A 25482-nucleotide genomic window follows, 5' to 3' on the forward strand; every position below is an offset into this window, starting at 1 on the left:
ATTCTCTATAAAGGCCACCAGGGGGCATTATCTGTAGTTGTAAAAAGTTAAGGTGCTGACATCAGTAATTATCTTAATGAGAGGTTTATGGACTTAGTCAGGCATTTTGGCTTATAATGAATAAAATATGTTAATTTTGTAAATGTTAGTTATTTTAAAAGTCAGAAAGGTCATCGGCTAACAGCTTTCACCAGACGTTAGCTAAAGAACATGTACCCTATGTTTGACAGTCAGACGGACCCTCACTCATCACACCTGGTTTCATCTCTAGGCTTCAAAATAGGACTTCACAAACCAGCAGGTGGCTTCACTGTGACTATATTCATGTTTTATACCGTCTATGGTGAAGAGTGACAGAAAGGGAAGTGTAGAAGTTCTCATGACAATGTGACAGGCCTGGGCTAAAAGAGGCTCAGTTTTTATTTTCAATAAGTTACACTTTTCAGTTTTATTTGAAGCTGCTGTACTCAATAGCTATCTGTTAGACTTCACCTCTGCTAACTTCAGTCACTGAATTGGGCCTCTCCACTGTGGTTTGCTGTGTGATGCAGCTTGCCTGAGAAGTTCTCCACCTTGAGGTGAGTCAAATTCTAGTCTTTAATTAGGAGGCACCTAGGTCTGTACTCTCACTACTTGTCCAAATATAGACACATGTGGCTCCTAAAGGTAACACTATGGCAGCCAGAATGCTAACACTGTGGCTTTGAAATGCCAGTTTATGTCAAGGTGGCCATCTTTTTTATACAGTTGATGGACAAAGATCTCTCTTCCTGGCAATAATCAGTGTGTGTTTACAGTACTGTGGAGACGTCTTCTGTCACCACTTATTTCTTTATGTTTTGCTTCCAAGAAGTCACACTTAAGTTCTGCAGGCTTTCTGAAGATCTGGCAAAGTTTTTGGACATTGGCTCCTTTTTCTGCTTCTTTTTAGTCGAGTCCTTCTACCGGACAGTATTCAGAAGAGTTTTCGTTTGTTAAGCCACTTAACACTGACCTATGACTCATTCAGCCATAAAAAATAAATATTTAGGACAAAAAGTAGTAATAGCAGGCCTAAAGAAAATATCTACATCAGATGATTAATATCTTAAAGTGATGTCCTTAAGAAATAGTAAAACCAAATCCAGCAAAAGCTGGAGAGATGGATCTGGTCCTTCAGCCTCACCAGGAATGGTCTCAATGGAAAGGCCAAGATGTCATTCTTAAGGAAAATGCAGAGGAAGTCAAATTACACAAGAACCAGCCTGAAAATCAGTGCCAACAGGTCTCATGAAGTGAAGAATTCAAATTTTGAAAAGTGAAAACTGTGGAGGTTCTGCGCTGGTTTGGAACTGTATGTAACTATATCAGCCAGTGATCTTGGTGCTGTGGGTCGAAATTAAAGGAATTGCAAAATCAGAAAAATACCACTTGATTTTGAACCACTTTATAATGCAATCTGGAAAGTGTCTGATTGGTAAAAGCTTCATTTTTCAGGATGACAACGATCCCAACGATGCTAATGCAGTAAAATACCACACACGTCAGTCAGACTGGCCTCCCCAGAGCCCAGTCCTCGACATTAGTGAAACAGTGTGGGATCATGTAGATATAGAACAGAACAAAAGGCAGCCAACATCCAAAGAAGAGCTTTGAATGTCCTACAAGAATCCTACCCGACGACTACTTAAAGAAACTATAGGAAAGCTTAAAATTGTTCAGGCTGTGAAGAATGAAGGTGGTCACACCAAATATTGACCTTCAAGCTCATTACTAAAAACTCTGTTTTTGCCTTATATATTTCCAAGTGTTTTTTTTTACATTTCAATAAATCACTGGATACATTTCACATTTTCCTAGCAAAATATAAAGAAGTGAGGGGTGGCTCAAGACTTTTGCACACTGCTGTACTTTCAGATAAATGGAGAGCCCGTACATTTTAAGGTAATAAATAATAATAAATAACAGCACTTTACTTTTTCATATTTCTGATTACTAACCAGGTCAGATACATCTGCTGTGACGTGACACACAGTCACTGGAGAAAACACCAGAGTGCCCTCACAAAATGATGACCAAGCCTCAGAAAAATATGGAAACCATTAGCTTTTATTGTTTTAGAGATTTTTACAAAAAAAAAAAAAAAAAAAAGTGCGATTCCCTCAAATACTTCAGAATGTTTTTCACATAACAGATTTGTGCCAAACACGTCAATTTCAGTTTCATCATTTTCAGACATAACAGATGATCGACAGACTTAAAAAAACAAAAAAAATCAAGTAAGTCACCTTGGCATATAAGAAATCTGTTAAGCTGGATTGAGCAAACTTATGTTGCCGTGTGTTTGGATGAATGAAGACTAGTAATTATTTTAAGAAATAATTACTAGTCTTCATTCAATATGCTTCATATTCTGAGTTGTAAACTGTGCAGCCTATGCATGAAAAACATGTACGAGACGTCAGTATGATTTGAAACGATGCGGTAGTGTGTACGCCAGTATAACTGTGTGCCTCTGTGTAGGAGTATGTCTGTATATTAAAGGCTTCCCAGTGAAATGAAAAGACACTCGATGAGGGAGAGTTTGAGCAGAGCGCCTGAGGTTGGTGTGGTGACGGCCAAGACGACAAGAAAACATCAGATTAATTCTATATAAAAAGAAGCCCTAACAGTGATTTGTACCATCGCTTTCCGCCCTCGCTCCAAATTTCAAGCAAATGACAACATATTTCCAGCAGTCAGTTACACAGTGGTCCCCTCAATTAACAACAAAAGACTTAAAAAATAATTATCACAGACGCTTGAAACTCTGGGTCTAAATCAGTCGTTAAACTCCTTCTCAAAGCCAAATTTGGCACGATTCAGTGATTGCCTCAACATGTTTAAACACCCCACGGACCTCAAACGACTTCCTGAAAAAATCTGATGAATAAGTCACATTACATTAACTGATGTGAGGTTCCCTTAGGCGAGGAGGTGGGGGGTGGGTTCACAGTAATGCGTTTACTCTAAAGGGTTTCATTGATTCTTCAGAGGGCTTTTTAAAGTGAACCTACCATGCTTTTCCTTCTTTTCTGTGATACAGCTTTTGCTACAAAGGTGGATGCTTTATTATAAATGGCCAAAGTTTGACATAATGAGGTCACCAATTAAGCTCGAGCATCAGAGTGCAGTAAACTCCTGGTTTCAGACAGATTTTTCTACTTCTGGCTCTGTAAAATGTCAGCGTCCTGTCCTTCTGAATAAAGCTATCCTTCAAGCTTTATTTATTGGTCCTGTCATTGTTTGCATTTATACCTGAGCCCAGTGTGTCTACACTAATCATACTGACTTGAAACCAGGTAGAAGACTTTAAAAGTGATCCAATCTAAGCACAAACTGCTAAGCTGTAGACTCAATGTAGCTCTATAAGCAGAGCGACCCACCGCAGGGTGGGCAGTGAATTGGATTTAAATTTAAATCTGATTGATCAGGATCAAACAACTAAAGGTGCACATATTTCACTAGCAGGTTTACTTCATGTATTGTGTTTTAAATCAAGCAAACACAGTTATCTTTTTTACACTGTTGTACGTTTAGTCCTCTAAACTGGAAGTGAGTTTGGGGTTTTGTTTTTTTGTTTTTTTTTTAAGTTGACACGATCAATCTAAAGGTTTCTGTCAAAAGTGATGTATGACAGAGGTGCCAGCTGGATCGGCTCTTTGGCTTTCCATTGCACTCGCCTCTCCTCTTCTTGATTCCATTGTCGTCTAATGATGCCGTCTCACAGAGGACACCGGCCGGATGGACCGGAAGTTCCTACTGTAACACCATGCTTCCCAAATTATGTGAACAATATATAAAATTCAGGAAAATCCCCAATAAAAACACATTTTGTTTAAATTTCTTTAAGTTAATAACTAAAAGATAACCAGATTAAAACTGTTAACATAATAATAGAGAAACCATCTGTCCACTTCCTTCTACCTATCCAATTCCTGCTGTCAATAGGCAAGATGTGGGGTACAGTCTATTACAGGTTTAACACAGATTGACAGACATCCATTCATGCTCACATTCACACTAGTTCAGCTAAAAATGGAAGTCTAAGGACTGTGGATGAAGCTGGAACACCTGGAGAGAAACCACATAGAACATACAAACTGCACAGAAATGCCCCAACTCACTGCTGGATTTGAACCCAGGACCTTCTTAGAGTGAAAAACCGCATGCCTCCTGAACAATTTTGGCTCCTCTATCATCAAAAGCCTTTTGTTTGTTAGGTGCAGCCAATCAGATAAAAGCTGGTTTAAAAGTAGAGGAACTAAACTGCTTGTTTCAGAGGAAGAACTTAGAGGCTGCACCAATGCCCAGTATAAGATAAAGAAGGATTATTTCCAACTGTGAGTTGTGCAAAGCTAATACTCGAGTCCAAAATTAAAAATGAGCATAACTGGTCAACTTCAAGGCAAAGAAGAATGATCTTTTATGAAGATTACACTTTCATTTTTTTTAAAAGTATTCTAAAATTGCTAATTCATTTTCAGTTCAACAAGCACCGAACCTACAGCCAAATCCCCTCCAATCACTAAGAAATCTTATAGTAATTCAAGTCAGTACAACAATTAACAGAAAAACAAGAAACAAACTTTGAATCGCTTAACCATGAAAAACAGGGGGGGGAAAAAATCAAGGGCTCAATGTGATTGATTTCAATAAAAACTTGTGATTGGATTCAACAGATTGAATGCACCTCTTCCTGTGGAGTGATACAACATGCTACTTTAGGCAAACATTCTGTGCTTTAGCTAGCAGTGTTTCTTATTGCCACAAGTCACATTAGGAATGAGTTCGTGTTCACAAACGGAGCCCGTTGAGGGGCGACTGTGTCCGATTAGTTATATGACACTCTCTCTACGAGCAGCAGGTGTCAGCGTCTCTGAAATGTGTAGCTAACATAAAATAAATACACACTGAAAGGAATCGGCCGTGCACTGTTACTGAAATGTTATGTCGCTCCCGTGATGGAGCGCTCTGTCCAGGTTTGGCTACTGCCGAGGGAGGTTAGGAGAGCAGCTACTCTGGTCAGTAAATATAAAGAAGGTACAAAGTAAGCATCATTTGAGTCCATTTTGGAGTGTGTTTTTCGCATATTAAAAACGGCAGAGCCAAACAGTCCCGCAGCACTTTGTCTCCTGCGGATGGCTTTGCTAATCACATGCAAATGTTTGATCAATGCAGTATCAGCCCTTTACACTGCAACCACACTGCGAGAAAAAACTAGATGCCTGTGAATGGCACACAGAAATAATTTGTCAAAGCGGAGTACTCAAATGTGCAATACAGCAGATCTCTGTTAGGATCCCCCGGATTCAATAATGCCTTCGGAGGAGGAGAAGTATCTTATTTTCTACTCTGCAGCACAATTTGTTCTGATCTGTTCCACCTAGTACAACTGCCTTCTGACAGTCTGAACAGCAGTCATATAGAGAAAAGCAAATCTGATGTATTAAAATAAGGCGTGTGCTTTACTTAACCCCTTAACATGTGGCACTACAAAAAGGTTGATCTATGAAATAAGTTAAAATGTGTAACATACGGATAAACAGTTCATATTGGATGTTTTAGGACTAATCATATTTGTGTCCTTATGTACAATAAAGTGAGGAACAGTACAAGGCACACATTTAACAGTTGAATTGTTACAAAGATATAAATAACCAACAAAAAAAAAGTAAAGAAAAGTTCATGAATAGTGTGTGCTCTCCTCTAACTCTGTCCAATGTGCTTTCATTGATTTTTCTCTGCAGCGCTCTCGAGTGGTCTATTTCAAGACTTGAAGTGTCATCGTGGTTGACCTGTCCAAGCAACCTTGGGAGCAGTGACACCTTAACGAGGCTAGCAGCAGTCAGATGGATCACTGTGTGTTTGTGTGTATACGTGCGTGTATTAAATGATGTCTACAAAGCTGCCAGGGAACAGTCCCGTCCTGCCATTCCTCTGCAGCGTGCCTTTGAACCAGCCATCTTCCCTCTTCCTGTGAACAAACACAATGTCGCCCTCCTTAAGTTCCAGCTCTGCTTCGCTCTGGGGAGGATATGATACAACCACCCTGTACCTGAAAGAGAATAGCCAGGCAGATGGTGAATGATACACACTGCAACAATGGCAATGAGTGTGTCCTGGAAACAGATTTAAAAACAACAAACAACATGCACACATGGAAAAATTTGAGTGTATATATCCCACTCAAACTGAACTGAATTAGGAACACCATAACATGGACACAAAGTTCTAGTCTAAACAGGCCTTCATGAATCTGGCTATTGATTGATCTAGTTGTACAGATAAACAATAATCTGAAACAGTCCAAAGAAACAGCGCATTTACCTCTCACATATGATGGGACGTGCGTCATGCTGTTGAGATAAAAGAGAGGAGCAGGGCTGGCGGGGAGGAGGAGCGATAGGAACACATCCATCAAGGGGACTGCTCTTCCGATGGGAGGACTCTGGGACTGAGGAGGAGGAGGATGACGAGGCAGAAGCAGCAGCAGGTTCAGAGTCCAGGCAGCTCGCTGGGCCAGAGGGAGGGGAGGTGTCAAGGCCCACAGCGCCATGTAGCAGCTCTCCAGCAGCAGCGGCCTGCTCAGCCTCAAGGGTAGGAGAGGAGGGGGGCGAAGGGCGAGACTTCTTCTTATTGGAGGACAACAGCTTCAGAAGACTTTTCTTTTCTCTCTGCAAAATGAAGACAAGCATTTTTTTTTTTTTACCCCTGAGGCGATGAGAAGTAATTTTCAGACGCGCAGACGGACATAATCTAATGTCTGGACCTGTTCGTTTCTCCCTACGCAAACGAAAAACTGTGGTGGGACAAATTCCAATTTTTTATTTTTTATTTTTGCAGGCAAGGTAGATGTGTAAAAACATGGCATCTATTTGTTAAGCAGACATTAAAATATATATATATATATATATATAACAGCCCTCCTTGTTGTTCCTACTGGTGAATCGTCCCTGCATGATTAACATTTAAATAAAAATTAAGTCTCCCAGGGCATTTCAATCATCTGCTACAAATGAAGACATTCATTACTATGATGGAAAAAAACAAAACAGGTATCTATTAAAAACACAAACAGCAACAGACAATTGGAGACCATTTAAATTCTTCCAGAGTGTCTAAAAACAAATCCAACCTTGATGTCTTTATCCAGTCTGCAGGCAGGAGCTGCATTGTTAGATGTGGGATTGAGAGCGGAGTTGCTCCCAGGGTTGACAGGCACAGCGAGGACAGGTACAGGTCTCAAAGCGTCACTATCCAAAGATGCAGCGCTGACATTGGGTGGGGTCAAGGAGGCAGCTGCGCAGCCCATTGCCACCCCTACTCGAGTGCAGCCTTGTGCAGGGCTTGACCCGGGCTGCGAGCACACTGCGAGGTGTGGGAGATACGTCACGGGTGTTGCAGACTGTATTGGTGTCACTGCTGCTGTGGGCCTGTCCTGACTGTGACATGCAGCTGTAAATTCAATATATGAAAATTAAAGGTTTAAATTTGTCTTCATACAAAAGGACAAAATCCATTTTAAGCCAGTGAGTTTACCTGTCCTGACCGCGTTGCGAGCCTGATTCACGGTCATCTGGGAGGTGACGTGCAGTGAGACTTTTGGCTGTTGGCCTGTGGCTGTTTGAGCTGTGGTGACCACCGCTGCAAGCTGGGAGTTGGCAGGTGCAACGGCGGGGCATACAGTCAGCGGTTTGTTAAAATCAGGCCCTGAAACAATGGCTCCAAGGGGAGCAGAAGAAGGGCTGACGATGGTGACACCTCTGCCTGCCTGAGTGCACAGACTCAAGGGCACTTTGGGCTGAGAGCTCCCAGACGCTGTCCTGCAGAGGGAGAGAGGAAGTAAAAAGGTGTAAGACACAGTGCAGCTTGATGAGATGCATCTTTAGTGTGAAGTGTGCCCGGCAGCTCTAGTGTGTGCACTAGCATCCAGAACACCAATATATTAGAGTTTCAGAAAAGATTAATCACAGCCTGGACAACTAAGATTTCAGTACATCAAATATAAGATCCTGACTTTATGATAACCAAATATTCCAGTAGAGCAGATTGTTCTCTCTGGTTTGGAGGACAGTTGTTGCCCCAAATAAGAAAGTATAAATATTTCAGGATCTTTAAAAGTGATGGTGAGGGCAGTGTCTGAAAATAACAAGACTGCGGGTACAAGCTAACATAATTAGCTAACCCACTGGGTGGCTGGGCTAAGCCTTAGACACAAGGTGAAGAGCTCAGAGTGGAGATGCTGCTCCTTTGTGTCAAAAAGGAGACCGCTCATCCTTACAAGGATGCCACCTGGATGTTTCCCTTAGGAGGTTTACGAGCTGTACCCAACCGATAGACCCAGAACTCACTGGGGATTACACAGCTCTCCTGGCTGGCTTGAGAACACCTCGAGATCCCCTAGGAGGAATTGGAAAACATTGCTGGGAAAAGCGAGGTCTGGAATACCCGGCTTCGCCAGCAGTCACTGTGACCTGACTTCAGATAAGCGGAAGATTATAAATGGACAAATAAAAATGCACAGCACCATAGCTCTGTTTTTAGAAGGATCATTTCCAGATTTAAGTAGCTTACCACTACCCGATCCACCTCATAAACACTTTTCTGTCGATGATGCCTGGACAACACTTTTGATTTTAGCACCTGGAGGAGCAGCTGTACCAATCATTTTATTGACCCTGAAAGAATCTGGAAAGTTTTAAGTCTGTGTGCCTCTCTGTGGTTGTTTGGAACTGAAGTAGCATTTAGTAAATTACATTAGCCATAAGAAGGTAAAGATTTCTGGTCTTAAACTGTGACTAATAAGAGTCACGGTTATGGTTTAAATTGACCATAAACCAAAAACTTGCTAAAACCTTAAATGAGGTCTACAATTTTGTCAGACTGAAAGCTGAATGCAGGAAAACAAAAAACTCTCATGAGGAATTTATGCAGCAAAATGTATTTTTTATGGGAGTTATTCTTTGCTAAGCTGGTTCAATAACTCAGCAAAAAGCATTTGTGCAGAATAAACATCAGGTGTGGCTTTATCAATAAAACACAGCATACTTTACACTATCAGCAAACTGGAGGAATTTTTATGCTATAGCTTTGCATCATAAACAAAAGGATGTGAAAGCGAGTGCACCTGTTTGTGTGTGTATACAGTACGCTGATAAGAATAACCTGACCTGCTGACGGGGCTCATGTAGTTCCCAGGAAACACTCCAATCTTGCCCGTGTGCATGGACGTGCCCTTGAACCAGCCATCCTGACAGCGTTCCAGCACCAGAAACATCTCTCCTTTCCTCAGCTCCAGTTCATCCTCCTTTCGAGGAGTGTAGGGAAACATTGCCACATAGCTGCATGAAAAACAAACAAAGATGAGACATTTACCAGACACATAGATGGCTTTCATGGCGGACTTTCTCCCCTCTGGAATAAAAGCATGCCATTTGCTTTGCGTTCATCCCATCATCCAGTACATCTGTCATCAGCTCCTCTGGGAGCCTCCAGCAAAGACAGTGCCCTCTGACCCAGAGAAAATCTGCACTGGAGGACAAAACAATTTGTGGGTCATGTCTCTGCCGCTGCCAAAAAAAAAAAAAACAGGCCTCAGCTGGGATGTTTTCAGTCTGATTTCAGTGTTGTCTGCGAGGGAACATAAATGGATGAGTCTGACATGCATGCAATGGCAGGAAAACAGGCATGAGTGGATCTAATTCTTATCAGGTGGTGGTTTGTCTTCAGGGAGTAATGAGGGTAAAAGGTGAAAGGGTCAAAAGTGAGGGGTCACCGAGTGGATGGACCAATGGGACCCAGGAGACTGTCACTCCCAGACTTTGACCCCTTCACCTGAGCAGAAGCTCACACTCTGCAGACTCTCAACTGACAGATGAGGGGGAGGGAGGGAGAAAGAGGGGGCTGTGTGAGAGACAGATGAGGATTTCCTCCCTCTGATCCGAGCATGTGCATTAAGGCTTTGGGCCATCAGTGCACAAACCGCTTGTGACATTTCACTGCACATTTCAGAAGACTGCATATTTTCATGTGGGACTGTTTTTATTACTCACACTGTGGGTCTTTGTCTCCCACTTTGGTCGCTTATGCTGGGGGAGGGTCTCTGTCCGGCAGCCAGCGAATATGCAGCTCCACCGACGGAGGACTGGGGGGGAGGCGGTGGGGGTGGTGGGAGAGCATCCTATAGAGGAAAGGAAAAAAAAAAAAATCACATTATTTTTCACTATGTCACTTATTTCCTCTCAGTTTGAATCAGAAAGATCAGGAAAAAAAGCAGAATGGACCACAGGAAGAAGAAAAAAACCAAACAGACTGCACGTTGCATAAGCACAGAAACCAGTTTGTTTATGAGAAACAAAGGAAGAAGAAGAATGAGAGATCATCTGTCATTTGGGTTATTCCCTCCAGCTGTCAACACCAGGGAGAGTGGTTTGGCAGCCTCCGTCGTCTCGTCCCCGACGTCCCATTGCAACGGAGGATCTCCTTTTCTGCTTGTTTGTTTGTTGCTAGGACACCGCATAGCTTGATGTTAAATCCATTGCAGTATTTAATTGGGAACATATGAAGTGAAAAGCATGTCTGTTGGCACACTTGAGAGCAACCCTCAAACCAGTCATGAGTAGATTCATCTTGACTCACTTGTTTTCCCTTGGTGAACGTCTTTAAGGTCAAAAGAGGCTCAAGCTTTTGACTGGAGGCCTTTAGGGGATTTTCTTTGTATGTCTTTTGTGCTTCTAGGATTACAGGATTAAAATATAAGTCACCAACTTCCTCTGTCACCACACAAAGCAGAAGTACAATTTTAGAAAGAAGTCAAAAATTCACAAGATTAATTTTTCATGTTTGAAAATTATAAACTTGTTATCTGATGTCTGCCTTTGTCTGCTGTCCAGCCTCCATTGCACTCTACCTTAAAATCTGTTACGATGGATGGGCAAACCAAAGGACAGCAAACACATATTTATTCAGGATATGCTCAGTTGAGCCATATGGATCACAGCTACCAGATGCTTGACAACAGGCTTCCCTTCCAGGTCCAGGAGGAAACTTTTTAGTGCTCGCCCAAGTTCTCCATCTCTTTGGTGGTATCATTGGAGCATCTAAACAAGATGCTTTCTGGCTGCTTTCCTGTGGAGATTATTGGGCATGCTCAATTTGAAGGAGGTCTAGGATAGATCTAGAATGTTTTATGTGGCTTGGGAACCCCTCAAGAGCAGGAGGAAGCAAAAAGTGTTACCCTGCTTAGCCTGCTACCAACAAAACCCAACTTCACATAAGCAAAATTGAATAGAAGGATCTGTCTTTAACAGCTTTGTTTTTCTCTTTTAAAAAAATAAATGGAAAATGACATTCTTTTACAACAGCAAAAATGGCCCCTGAAGCTTTTCAAACAGATGTTCTTGTTATCTTTCAATACATAATATTCTTTTTAGTGGAAATTTGTTCTTCTGAATAAAGATCAAACAGATTAAATTTTGGGTCTAGTGAAACTTCATCTTATTTTTTTCCTCTTCACATCGCTTTGAGCTCTTCCCAAACCCTTTTATTCTTTCTACATTCCAAAATGGTGACAAAATGTCCTTTTAACTTGCGTATATTTAGTACTTATGGCTGGCATATTTTTTAACAACAATTTAACCTGGCAGGACCAACATATATTGGCATTAACCGGTTATAATTTGTGTTCAAACTTTGGTTATGAATCCTTTTGTTTTCTCTTTGCCATGAGTCGTAGTTTTGGAGTCAGTTAATCCGGGTTTATAATTAACTTTGGAAATGAAACACAGTAAATAATCAAAAAAAAAGAGAAAACAACACATCATTATAAAATTGTAAACTGTTAAAAAAAAAAAAAAAAAAAAACCCAGATGAAGTCCCAGTGTGTTGGAATGATGCTGAAGAGGACTCTCCTATCCAGGAGCGAGATGAGTCTTCCCAAACCGAATGCTGGCAGTTCTGCACAGCAGAGTAATAGCTTCCATGACACACTGGGGGAGGAGAGTGGCACTCAGACAGCCCTGCGGTGTGCGCACGGGCTGTGTGTATGTGTGAGTGTCGATGTGCGTTTCGGTTCGCTGCCGACGCTTGAGCTGAGATAATTAGGTTGCCTGCAGGCTGGAGAAATCATCTGTACAAAAACATCATGTTGGGTTCCCAAGTGAAGCGGAGAGCGCAACCTTTTGTGTACACATTCCTGCTCATTCAGAAACTCCACATGCCAGAGCATACACACAGACAGACAGGAAGTGTACGTGCTGCTTTGCGTGGGCTGCAGGGACTTCTTGACATTTTTAGCTGCACTCATTCTTTTTCCCTCTACACATAGGTGTTGTTAAAAAGTTGTTTGCAAAGTGTAGAATTGTAAAACCATTATCGGCACAGAATACAGATGAACAAAACTTTGTCTAAAAGACCCTGACATAAACGGATGTCTGGCCAATCATCGGCAACACGTTTTAACGCTTTGAGGTTTAAGTCTTCATTGATGGTAACCGCAAACCTACATTTTAATCCTACAGGTGATAGAGACGATAACTTAGACCTCAGGGGATTACTGGATCAGTTAATCCAATCTCAATAGAATAACCGGTATAATGTATGCCATTGCCAGATGATGTTATGCTGTTTTTGAAAGTCTGGAGTGACATAAGAAGTGTACTAAATGTTGGGCTTCTACCACTCTTTACAAGCCCTGCAATACAGTCCATCTAAGCTCCGGTAGGCCTGACAGTGCATTCACACTTTGACCTTGAGATCAAGGCTACCGGCCACTGAAATTTTTAGTAATTTTTTTTAAGTTGTGAATGTGAAAATCCTGAGTGACTTCCTTCTCCAGTTATCACCTTGAGGTCAGGGTCACTGAGATTCAAAGTCGTCCAAGATTTTTAGTAGATGCACTTATAGCATCAATTTCAAATTCCTACGTTGCTTCGTTTTCTAGTTGTCATATTGACAAACTTGGGTGTCCACGTTGCCCGCCTGGCAGGTTGACAACAATGCCCTATCAGCCTTTTACAGGCTGAGGGGTAAAAAGAGGTTATGGTGGGTGGATGTCTTTCTACTAAATTAACCAACAACAAGAGAACCAATGATCATTAGACCACTTAAGTCCCCAGTAACAATCAACATTTACTTTAAAATTCATACAAATGCTGTCTTGAGCAATTTTTTTTTAAAGTCTTACCACAGGGATGGATGTGTAGCTCGTCTCTGAGGGAAATGTGAAGACGGTTGCTGTAGTAACAGGACTGCTAGGAGGCGGGGTCACAATTAGGCCAGTTGTGCAAATATGTACCTGTCAACAAAAGACAAATGTAGACCATTAAAAACACTGCAACGACTCCTCACACACAAAGAATAGAAATGAGCTCCAGCTATTCTGATTAATTACACCTACAGGATGAGGACATATGTGCATCACCGCTGATCCCAGCACAGAGTGTTTATGGCACAGATTTGGATGTCAGTACAGCTAAATAACTGTGCAACAACTGGGGTTTTTGACCCTAGATTTTAGTTAGGTTTATTGCTGTATATTTACTTCTTAGTTTGCCCTTTGTTTTGGTCATTTTGTTTTGTATTCGAGCTTCTAACTCCTGTTATCTTTTCCAGGATTTTATTCTTTCCTGTCTCAGTTCTGTTTCCTTTTGTGATTCATAAATATATATAGTTTAAATATAATAATTATATTATATTAAATTTAAAAAAAATGTAAGAAGTTAATATAATAAGCTAAATAAGATAATTAGCTGAGCTTCAGTTTTTCATCCTGTGTTCACCGTCTCCCTTTCCGTGTTAGGTATTTAATTGTTTTATGACTTCCCATTTTATACTGGTAGTTTCTGTCACTGGGACCTTTTCTAGTTTCGCTTCCCCTGTCTCATCATCTTGGATTTGTTTCGGCTGTGTCTTGTAGCCCGATGTTTCCCATCTCCCTGAAACCAGTTTGCATTAGTCCTTTGTTGCATTGCACCATTTGTTCACAGTCTTTCTGCCATGAACACAACATTGGAAAACCTCCCCTGTACCCTTAATGATAAGTTTAAACACCTGAGTGTATATCAATAAACGGTTCGCTGACCACTGGAATGGTCTCCGAGTAGCTGCATTCATGACTTTGGACTGCAGCTGGTGGTTTTTCTTTTGTTGTGCAGCCTCTGTGAGGTCTGCGTAGAGCAACATGAAGCAGGTTTTCACCGCCTCCAGATTCATGTTAGAAATTCCATCTAGTTAGCAGCAGATATCCAGATCTGTTTCAGCTGTAGTCCAACACAGGAAAGAGAAGAGACTCACTGGAAAAAGTGAAAAGAGTTTATAGCGCCTGAACTTTAAAAGAAGTGAGGGGACTGTCGATAATAAGCCTTGTGACAGGACCCTACAACCCTCCACTCTCCCGTGACCTTGAAGTGGACGGATGTATTGTCAACAATCAAGATTTCTCTTGCACGCAATAATTTTGGTGCTCTCCAAAAAGATTTTGGTCTTACTAATAAAAATCACCAGGAAAATGATAAAAATATACTTTTAAGCATTTTTCTTTCAGTTGAATCTCATTTACTAAATCATATGACACATTTTCTTCTTATCAAAAGGCCAAAAATAAGAGGAATGGGCAAACATTTGTGTTAATTAGGGTAAGAGAGACTCACTGTAGTAACTACACACAGCTCAATTGTGCCTATTAGCATAATCACCCCCACAAGGCCAGTTTTTATTCAGGCAATAACGAGCGCTAGTAAATCTAATGCAGATGCCGTAGTTCTAACAGGCGGATTAAAAACTACAAAATTCTATAAAAACACGTCTACGGTCTATGTGTGGGAGAAAACTGACGTGAAAAATTACCCTGTGACTCGCCTGTCACATTGTGTGTAAATGACTCTCACTGAAACAGTGACGCACATGTGTGGCTTTTTATTCCAGTTATAACCACAAAGTTGGCCTCATGACCTTACAGGCCAACAAAAAAATCAGGTGACTGCACAGCAGGACATTTCATTGGACGTGTAAAGAGAGGCGGCTTTCCCAGTCAGTCATCCACATGAGTCATGATGGTGTGCTGGCAACAAGGCCATACTGTTGGACACACAATATCTCCCTGTAGCCTGTGGTCTCTCTCCATGGATGACTGCCTAAGACAGAGCCGCCTCCTAAGGTGTATTTTTCAGTAAGGAGGGCAAGAAAAATCTAACTCTGTACTCAAAAGTGGCACTGTTAGTGAAACGGCTGTCTGAAAAGAATAAATGCCAAAATACAAGGAGGGTGCACTATGTTAAATTAAATAAATACGTGTCCCTTGGGGTTTGTAGTCAAGGCTTTCAAACACGGCCTGTTTTCTTTGGCTTACCTTTGTCTATTGTTTGGGAATTGGAAGAAGAGGAGATGAGAAAAGGTAAACGGGAGACAGGAGACAAAATCTGTGCGTATAAAGCCTGGGGACTCTTTCTGTCGTGTTTTTATTAAACAAAGATCTATAAATCACACATATCATTAGCACTGTTGTCAGTAGGGGGGGGGATCACTTTACGCAGACATATACAGGTTCTTTTATTCCTGAAATATCATGATAATGATTACTGGGATAAGGTCGTTATAAACCTGATTATGCCTTCTGCACAGACAGACGGCTTTGATGATACGTAAATCATATTTACATGAAAAGCTTTTAGTTTTAAAAAAAAGAAGAAAAAAGACAGGATGATCCTCAATATCCGCTTTACTGCAGACAAGCGCTCGCCTTGTCTCCCTCTCACAAAGCAGCACATAAACACTCACTGCAGATGAAAGATTAATGATTGAGCTTAATAGGGGGTTTTGGAACGTAGCATTTCTGAAAGTCTGCAGCAACCAGACAATGAAGTAAGTACGTTAAAAAAAGAGGAGAAGAAAACAAATACATAAAAATCAGAAAGTAACAGAAAAAATGTTTTAGCTGCAAGCTCCCCAGACAACTCCCAGAACAACAAAATCTCTCTCAAAATAATAATAAACTACAAGCCTTATATTAACCTCCAACTCTACCATATTTTGATTAATGGATTCAACTACTGCATAATTTGTAGTTCAAAATAATCCTTCCACTTGTCTTGTGCTGGGTCTTGATGAAGCCCCTCAGTTCATGTTCTGTCAGAAAGAAGCCACTATAGCTATGCAGTGTCTTTAAAAATGAATATTTCTTACAGGCCTGAAAAGCAAAGCCTTAAACCTACATGAATTATCTCTGGCCAGCAGGAGGCGACTCCTCTGCCGCAAAAGCGAACTAGTTATATAAAGTCTACAGGCAAACTGGCTCCCTTATCTGTGACTTTTGTAAACACTTTCCTGATATGTTTATGTCTTCTATCATTAGTTTTATGTGATACTAAATGCAACATGGCCACAAATTTTAAAATTATGGTTCTCGTTGCTATCAACAAGCGGGACAAAGCATGGTAGTCACTGTGTGACTGACAAGTCCCTAGCCAATAAGCATGCACCGTCCCAAGGTTTCACAGATACATCTGCTTTGATACGATTTCCAAAAACTAAGAATGAGATGGGAAAACCTGCTGCTTAAGACTCAGTAGCAGTTAAATAAGCAATAGTGGATGCTAATGACTAAAATAAGAAAAGGCATAACAGGTCCCTTCCTATTATGCCGAGGAATTTAAACTACCAGTAAGTATCAGGGAATCCACCTTCCCCTAATAAAACTAACTAGATTAGTTCAGCACCATTTATAAAATTACTTGAAATGAATTCATTACAATTTAACAGCCTTTACTTCCCTTTGATAAGCAACAACTATTTGAATTCTTTTCAAATACCATTTACTTATTATTAGATGCACAAACTTTAAGAAACGGACAGCTCCAGGCCAAGTTAAACCCACAAAACATTTGTCTTGCCCAGCACCAAGTCAGAGCTCAATCACAGCCGGCTGGCAACCACAAGGCAGCTGTGAGCTGCCGTCATGTCAGGGTTGGTGTGGAAACCTTTAGGGCTAAGCTGGAGTCATTTTTGTGGATGAGTGGAGTCACGCATCCATGATTTCAAACGCTCAGATGGAGCAATGGCCTGTTTGGTATGACGGGGGGAAAGGGAAGTCGGCCTAATTGCTGACAGAAGGAGAGTGAAGCCTCTGAAAAGCAATAAATATCTTGTGGAAAAAAGAGCTGAAGCTGGTTTCTGTTTTTCCTTCTTTTTCTTTTTTTCAAGTTATGCAATTACAGACCAGGGAACAGGATATTTACAAGTCAGCTGGTTAAATGACTCATCTCAACCAGAATCATGGAGTGAAGAGGAATGTACATTTTTCAACTCTGTGTGTTTAAAGCAGACCCATTATTCTCATTCTCATTCCTAACTGCAAATTCTTATTCTTGAACTCTGTTAGAGAAGCTTTGCATGACTTATGGCTCAAAATAATCCTTGTTTATATAATGCTGGGTTTTGCTCCAGCTCTGACTATCTGAAAAATCCTGGTGTAACATATGTTTGGGCACGTACAACCCATCTAAAAAATTTTGTATACCATCATTCAGAGGCAACAGCACTCCCCAATGGCATCATACCTGTGAAGGTGCGCTGCAGGAGAGGCCCCCGCTGATCTCTCCGATTCGAGCTGCTGCCGTGGGGTTGCTGGAGCTGATGAGGACCGGACCGCTAATCTCCATGGAGTGGCGCTGGGGGGGAGGTGCTAGCATGGGTTTGTGCGACATGGTGAGAGAGGTGAAAGAATGTCGTTTCTTGCTGTTCTTCTTCTCCCCTACCCGGTGGGCACCATTTGTCTGAGGCCCTGAGGAGGCCCCTTCCCCGGAGTCTCCACTGGAGTCGGACGGCTTGTCCAACTCTATAAGCTGCCGAGCTGCCGAATTGAACTACAAGAGAGGAAGAGAGCCAGCAGGGTTATGAAGAGAGGAGTTGGAAGTAAGTAAAATGAAGGACTGATGGGGGAAGAAGCATTAAAATGATCACGAAAACTGTCACTCTCTATAATTAATCTTATTGTCATGGGAAGTCTCTCTTAATGTATTGACTGGAGAGGGTGAGGAAAAGAACGTGCCCAAGTTGGACATCACATTTTCAGTCCTCTGTCTCACATTTGTCTAACTTACATATGTCTACACAATTCAATTTAACTCAAATTATTCACCCATAAACACAAGAAGTGAATTTTATACCAATATAGAGATTCTGTATCAGCGTCCAAGAGCTTTGAAAACATGAATAAGCTCCAATGTCAGCACTGTCACCTTTACAGACACAAAAGAGGTTGCTGCTTGTCAAGCTTATAATTAACTAAGACAAAAAAGCTTTTATGCACTTGAAATTCTTTACAAACTTCCTAAAAACACATTTTTACATATTTGCTTTCATGCAATATTTTGTAGTCCTATCGTCTCACCTGCATCATTTATGAATAGCTGTTCAGCTTTGTGTTAAAAATGCTTTTACATTGTTATTAGTATTATAATGAATTTAGGATTCTTTTATTGGTTTTTAAATCTTTAAATGGTCTGGCACCTGCGTATCTGTCTGATTTGCTGAAGCCCTATGTCCCCACTCGTTCACTCCGGTCAGCTGAGCAGCTGTTGCTCTCAGTCCCCAAATCACGGCTGAAACTGAGAGGAGACCGAGCGTTCTCGATCGTGGCTCCTAAGCTTTGGAATAATCTTCCTCTTCACATTAGGCAATCGACATCAGTGCTGGTTTTTAAATCCGGATTGAAAACGCATTTTTATTCACTGGCTTTTGACTCAGTGGTTGACTGACTTGTATTTTATTGTTTTTGCTATGTTTATTATTTTATCGTATTTATTATTCTCATGGTATCTATTATGTTTCTATTGTTCAGCACTTTAGTCAGCCTTGTGTGTTTTTAAAGTGCTATATAAATAAACGATGATGATGATGATGATGATAATCTGTGTTGACTTTTTTCTCTGTCATGTTTTCCTCAGTTTTAACTTCTGTATGTTTTTGATCCTGATGTCTGCCCATCTGAATTTAGTATTCTGGTTTTGCTTTTTTGTAAAAGGACTTTGTGAAGATGCCATATAAATAAAATTAAGATAACTATTATTTTTTCTATATAAAACCAAAACAAGGTCTTAGTTAAAGCCTCGGTCACAAAGGCCTAGAGACCAGTTGGCAACTCCATGGCAACCTTTGATCGCTAGTTTAAAAAAAAAAAAAAGCGGATCCCCTGACCAGTTAGTGAGTAGCTGTTTGGGGCTGCTTCCTGTCATGGGATGAAAGCTTGTGCCAACACATTTTAAAGGGTGCAATTTTTACTTTGAAGAAGACAGTTCTCTGGTTCTGGTTTAAATTGCACTTTTAGTTTTACTATCAGTCAGGGAGTAGTTAGCCAGTATTTGCAGACAAATCGGTATATTCCATACAAACTATGACCGACCACAGCAATCAAAGTGATCAGCAATCAAAGAAATCACAAGGACTTTGGCGCAGTACCTTCTTTGTGACCAATTTTACTTAGTGACAGAAATCACCCCCCACAAACCTCTCGCCAACCAGTAGGCAAACAATAAGCATTTTTCCCCCAGTGGCTGGGGGTTACAGGGCAGGGGTCACTGAATGTCTTCCTGGCATGTGTGTGTGGTTTAACCAAACTAAAAATAATAAAAAGCAATAATTTTGACAATTTTTCCCTTACAAAACACACTAAAGTACACTACAATATGAAGACAGCCTCTTTACCTTTAGTCAAATTTGTCAACACAATTAGCATTAGGTTTGTGCACACATTTTTTTTTGACTAATATGACTAAGGATGACTTTTAATACATTAAAATAAACTGAACTGAACAAACAAATACTAAATTATAATAATTCTGCTGTTCATGATACATCTTCTGTGCAGGGGGCTTTAGTCTGAAAGAGTTGATGGTTCAAAGCCAGCTATGAAACCACAGGCTTTTTAACCCTTTCAGGCACCATAATGTATGACTGACAGTGAGGTATAAATCAAAGAAGCAACACTAAAAAGGGTTCAGTTAATCACAGGGTGTGCTTACTTGCTGTCACAGGTTGCCCCAAGCAGCTCTGTCTACTTAGGACATAAAAGCTATGCATTACACTCAGATCCTGTGCAGGTTCATCACTGACATGTCAGCACATTAACAAATATACATGCGGGATTAAGAGCAAAGCACCAGGTGAGAGCCCTTCATCTCATTAAATTATAAGGCCAACTTTATAGATTAATTCATATGCACAACTGAAGACGCAAAAAAAGCCCCTGAGGCGATGAAAAAAAAAACTATGACCTAGATATTCACTGGTTATGCAGAGACAAAGAACATTTTAGGTCGCTGTACATTTGCTATGATTCTGCCACTGTTTATGAAACCAGAAAAACGACTGCCTAGCATCGAGGGGAGAAGACAACAAAATGTTCTATTCTGCAGTTTCAGTTGTTAAGATACAAAATGATTTATAGCCTTGGAAACACTGCATTCTGCTTCTGCAAAACCCCCACTCAGTGTAGAAAAATATGAGTATAAAAGGACAGAAAACATACAACAGCAATAAAAAAAAAATGCCAAAACAAAAACAAAAAAACAACTGTCACAGCTTTGAAAAACTTGCACAGACTAACCTCAAGATTCTTCCGCAATCTAATTGATGGACACCATGTCTCCACCAAATGCATTTAAATCTATAATGTTTCTATAATAATTTATATAGATTATTTTGGTGAGTTGCCCAGTTTTGGAGATATACTGACTACAGAGGTGCATGATTTCTAATTAAACCACAAAACGTGACTTGAGGCGGTCAAATTTCAAAAAACAAAAAATGTCAGCAGCTGTAGACATCATCATCCAATTATCCAAAAATGTGAACAGTTTCATTTAGGAAACTTTTGTTTTTTGCTTCCTATGGTTTACATCTGCTATCAAAAGAAGGTTGAAGAGGGCTAACATACCAGCTCAGCCCAGTAGGTATAACTAATCCAAAATGTACCAATGAAACATCTTGAACACTTAACACAACCACCAGCCTGAACATCTGACACAAAGCAGGATGGATCCACGATTTCCATTTCGTATTATATATTTGGGAAACTGATCATTCTCTGCAAACTCTACAGAACCCAGTGTGTGGAAATCCCAGCTGCACATAATAAAGTGGTCAATGAGTGCATATTTAAGAGGAGGCAGACATTTGCAGAGCGAGTCGCACCTATTTGATCTTCACGTGAACAGTTTCTTCAAGTGAAAATGAAATGATCTTTCAAGGGCAAAGATTTGCTTAATTCAGTCTAAATTATTCCTAAAGCTTTTACACGAGACTGTCAGTGAGACCGCGACTGTCTAAATCTTCAAAGACGTTTTTAATGGTTCAATGAAACATAAGCATTTCAAAAGGATGCGGAGTATCATACATATTTTGTGAGATATATAAGGAAGGTGTTCAAAGGAACTGATCTTAGTGAGACACCTGCTCCTGGAGTGATTGGTGACACTGTAGAGTCCCGTTAGTCGTCTTACCTCAACATACGAGATGGGGAAAATTCCAATTTTATCTCCCAGCATTCCCTCGGCCCAGTTTTCATCTACTCTGCGGATCACAGTCAGGATATCGTCCTGAAATTCCAGACAGACAGGAAAACACTCATTAAGGATACTGCTAACTAAGAGAGTTGCTCATCCTTGAGGAACAAACACTGAACAGAAATAATGAGGTGGGTGCAAAGTTTTATTAAACGGTACATGCCCACGAGTAAAAACACAGGGGTCATTGTGTTTGGAAAAATACTTAGTAAGCTTGTTTAGGTTTTTGCTCATGTGGCACAAACTGATGAAAGAATAAACAGCAGACCATGACCCAACAGCTGGACAGACATAACTGCTTAATTATTGTAGTTAAGACGTTCCTAATTACAGCTGTTCATCAAGAAGTCTGGCTGAAAATCTAAACCATTTCTCTGGGCGTCAACAACCCTGACATTCCAACATACACACAAAACCTGAGTAAATGAAAGCTTAGAAGAAAGAGTGTCACTGTAATGAGAGGTATTTTTGTTTTACTACACTGACCATGTGGCAGAAGTGTGGGTTTGCAGTGCTGCTGCGCCTCACCTTTGAGAAGGGCAGACAGTCCTTGTCGGCCTCTTTATCTTTGAGCTCAAAGTCATAGAGAGCTTTGCACTGAGGTGGCGGCTGTGGCAGCGGCTTAATAACTTGGACAAAGTTGGTGGGGAAAAAGCCGTGGACTCCACCCATCTCACCGTGGTACCAGTTCTCATCCACTTGTCGACGCAGGATGATAATGTCACCCTTGCTGAATTTGAGGTCTCCTTGTTCCTTGCCATCGTAGTTGTAGAGCGCCTTGGCACACGGGAGCTGGGGTACGCCCTGAAAACCGAGGGGGAGAGAAAAGATTGAAAAACTTAGTTGTGGACAGCTGCATATAAAGCTCAATCATTTTGTGCCTGAAGCATGTGTAGGAGAAACTACAACACACTTATATGATGCAAAGATGCAGAGTGACAGGGTTTTCATGAGTCAATATCAATATGAAAGCAAACAGCCAACAAACACAAGTCAGTGTACTGATGACAATGGCCAATTTCTCAGGACTTCCACAGCAGCCAGCAGATATCTAGAGAAGTCATTACTTATTAATGCAAAAAATAAATAATAAAAAACATGATAAAAAAAGCTAAATGACATGTATATATGATGAATAACGTGGCAGAAGGACTATCCACAGTTTAAATTTATAATGGCTTGTGTGAATTTTTAACTGACTCTTAAGTAGATGCTAGAAGCATCTTGCATTTATGAGACAGAATACTTTAAATCTTGTTTTCTTACCAAAAATGTGCACGACAGCAACCACAATAGTTATAAAACATAACATTTTAAATGATTATAATTCGAAACAGCTTTTTTAATTGTCCTGGTGTGAAAACTGAGAGAAGTCATGTAAATAAAATGCCTGTCCAATCCTGTCAAGTCTGACTTGAAATCAGACGGGTTGTTTAGTCTCTTCTGCCCAGTGCTGGAGCCAGTGGGACTACTACTTATCTTTACGACTACTTATCTTTTTCAGCTGTTTAAGCAGGAAATGGATAGATGGATGGATGTTATTGTACAATATAGTGAAATTCCATATATGCTCCAAAACATTTCCTGTTGTGTAGTTTTAACATTTCTTTAGTTGGAACAACAAAAAACGGTAAAGAAAAATTAATAAAGTCTGACATTTTAAATGGAAATTGGACAGAATCCACACCAGGACCGTAGCAGTGGCGGACATGTAGCTCACAAGCATGCATTCAGCCCCTACATGAATGTATTCAGGGCTGTAACAAGTTCAAAATAAGGTTGAAGATTGAATTTTGACAAACCTACTCTCCTAAAGGACCATTAATCTGCATGCAATCAAAGCCTGATCAAACAGAACTTGTGGACTACGCATATATTCACCCGTTTATCGAGATTAGGAAAAGCAACAAGTGCTTTTCACACTTATAGTGTGGCCGCGGCTGGTTGTGAGGAGAGAGCGTCTTCAGAAGGCTCAGGGCCCTGCTCGCTTTATCTTGCAGAGGAACTTTTTTTTTTTAATCTCAGCCTGCTAGACCAGAGTCCTGAAAGGCTCATTCAGGCAATGACAATCCAAGTAAAGAGGGACAGCAAGTAAGGGGGAGAAGCAGCATAGAGGATAGAGAAGCATCAATGTTCTCTATTCAGGATGGGTGTCCATGAGGAAGGCTTCAGTCCAGACAACCCCCACCATTTATCATGCTGCTCCCTTTGGAGTGATCAGAATCACAAATGCTATGAAACAGACTGGAAAAAACTGATAGTGTAAAATACACAGAGTAGAGCCTGCAATGAAGACTCAAGTAGATACAAGAGAGTGAGGGGTTAAAAAAAAGCAGAGTTTGGAGCTCTGCAGTATTGTTAAAAACTAATGAACTGTTTAAAGCCTCAGTGGAGAGTAAAAGTACAGAGTGAACCATGATGGTGAGCCAGGGTGACATTGCCCTGCTGCAGAGAATCACCCAGCCTGAAGCACAGAGCCAATCGCTCTCCGACTCTGCTGGTCTAGCCTGTGGGAGACAGAGAAAGGGGAGGAGCGGTGCTGCAGCCCCCTGCACACTGCACTGGAACTGGGCCTCCTTTCAGGGGGAAACGGGGCTTTTGAGCCCACCCAGGCCTGGCAGGGAGTTTCGTGATGAAAATGCAAATGAAAGTGCAAACTCTGACATTTTTGTTTTAAATGACAGAACAGGTTCAAGCCATACAAAAACAAGTGGATATAATTACATTGTAAATATAAAATGCTTGTCCCCCTCAAACTGGGACAATTGTAACCACTTGTTTGTACACTGAGGCCAGGACTCAATAAAAACCCTTCAGCAGTAGCGCAGTGTCCAAAATCAGCACTCTTATGCAATCGCTTCTGTACACAGTAAAAGTCATTCAACATGCTAATAAAGTACAAAAACTCTACTGGAAAGAGGCTCATTGAAAGCCATGTAAATTTCAGATTTTCCAAATAATTCCATCAATCTGGACCATTTTTTAAAAAAATGCATAGATAAATTAATAATATGGTCAACGGACCTTAGCAATGGATGCTTTGTCAGCTTTCTTTTTTTTTGATGGAGCTTTTCACTGAATATAACAATAAACTTCATTCATTTGTCCACTAGAGCTGATCGTGCCCACTCAGGATAACATTCGTGATTTGAGCAAACACAGAAGTAGCTCTCAGTTCTGAAGAGAGTTTTAAAAACAACTTAAAGAAGATTTAAAGAAGACAAGGCCGAGAGGAAGACAAACGCAGGAGAGGCGTGCAGTCAACTTTCAAAATAAAGGACCTGATGCAGACGAAACGCAGTACTTCTGAAGCAATCCTGGCATGATTTTAAAGCAGAAAACAAACCCGCGACACACATCAGGGGTACTTCCTTTACCACCAATTTGTGATTTCAATCTCCCCCTCATGCCTGGTGAAAGGAGGCACTCTTATTCCAATTTCTACTTCCATATTTGTATTTTTTTTTTATTCTACTAGAGTAGCGTTAAATGATTTCAAGTATAGAAAAATGTTCATTTATTTTATAATGCACCCACTTAGTTCATCATCTCCCAGAAACAAGCTGTTGGAAGCTAGATGCAAGAGTGTGCATAAGACTGTCTTAAACTGGGGGTGGGGGCTAATATCCGGTGTGAATCCATGGAGACAGTGCTGTTGTTTCTGCAGGAGACTTTCATAAAGAAGCACCATCAACCCTGACCAAACATCACCCTGGAGAGCACAAGAAGCTTCTAACAGGAACATATGGCGAGCTAAAGAGCGTCAACCACATGAATGCTATAAAAAAAAAAAAAAAGTCTCTCTCACACACACACACACACACACACACACACACACACACACACACACACACACTACATAAACACACAAGTGCACACAAATCGTTCTCATCTTTATTGCTTT

The 25482-nt window shown here is 40.8% G+C and overlaps 1 protein-coding gene across 1 annotated transcript in view; it reads right to left on the reverse strand.

Moving 5' to 3' along the window:
- Window positions 1-2070: 2070 nt before the first annotated feature.
- sh3rf1 (SH3 domain containing ring finger 1) overlaps window positions 2071-25482 on the reverse strand; it is a 49775-nt gene continuing 26363 nt past the window's right edge. The window contains exons 3-12 of the mRNA XM_004557094.4: window positions 22107-22382; window positions 21516-21611; window positions 17574-17879; window positions 13205-13315; window positions 10074-10201; window positions 9192-9362; window positions 7561-7844; window positions 7157-7476; window positions 6349-6695; window positions 2071-6076 (exon numbers count right to left, since the gene is read on the reverse strand). Coding sequence (XP_004557151.3) covers window positions 5908-6076; window positions 6349-6695; window positions 7157-7476; window positions 7561-7844; window positions 9192-9362; window positions 10074-10201; window positions 13205-13315; window positions 17574-17879; window positions 21516-21611; window positions 22107-22382 — 2208 coding nt within the window. The 3' untranslated portion in view covers window positions 2071-5907. The remainder of the gene's footprint in view (window positions 6077-6348; window positions 6696-7156; window positions 7477-7560; window positions 7845-9191; window positions 9363-10073; window positions 10202-13204; window positions 13316-17573; window positions 17880-21515; window positions 21612-22106; window positions 22383-25482) is intronic.

The sequence above is a fragment of the Maylandia zebra genome, linkage group LG23 (genome assembly GCF_041146795.1).
Source record: "Maylandia zebra isolate NMK-2024a linkage group LG23, Mzebra_GT3a, whole genome shotgun sequence".
NCBI lineage: Eukaryota > Metazoa > Chordata > Actinopteri > Cichliformes > Cichlidae > Maylandia > Maylandia zebra.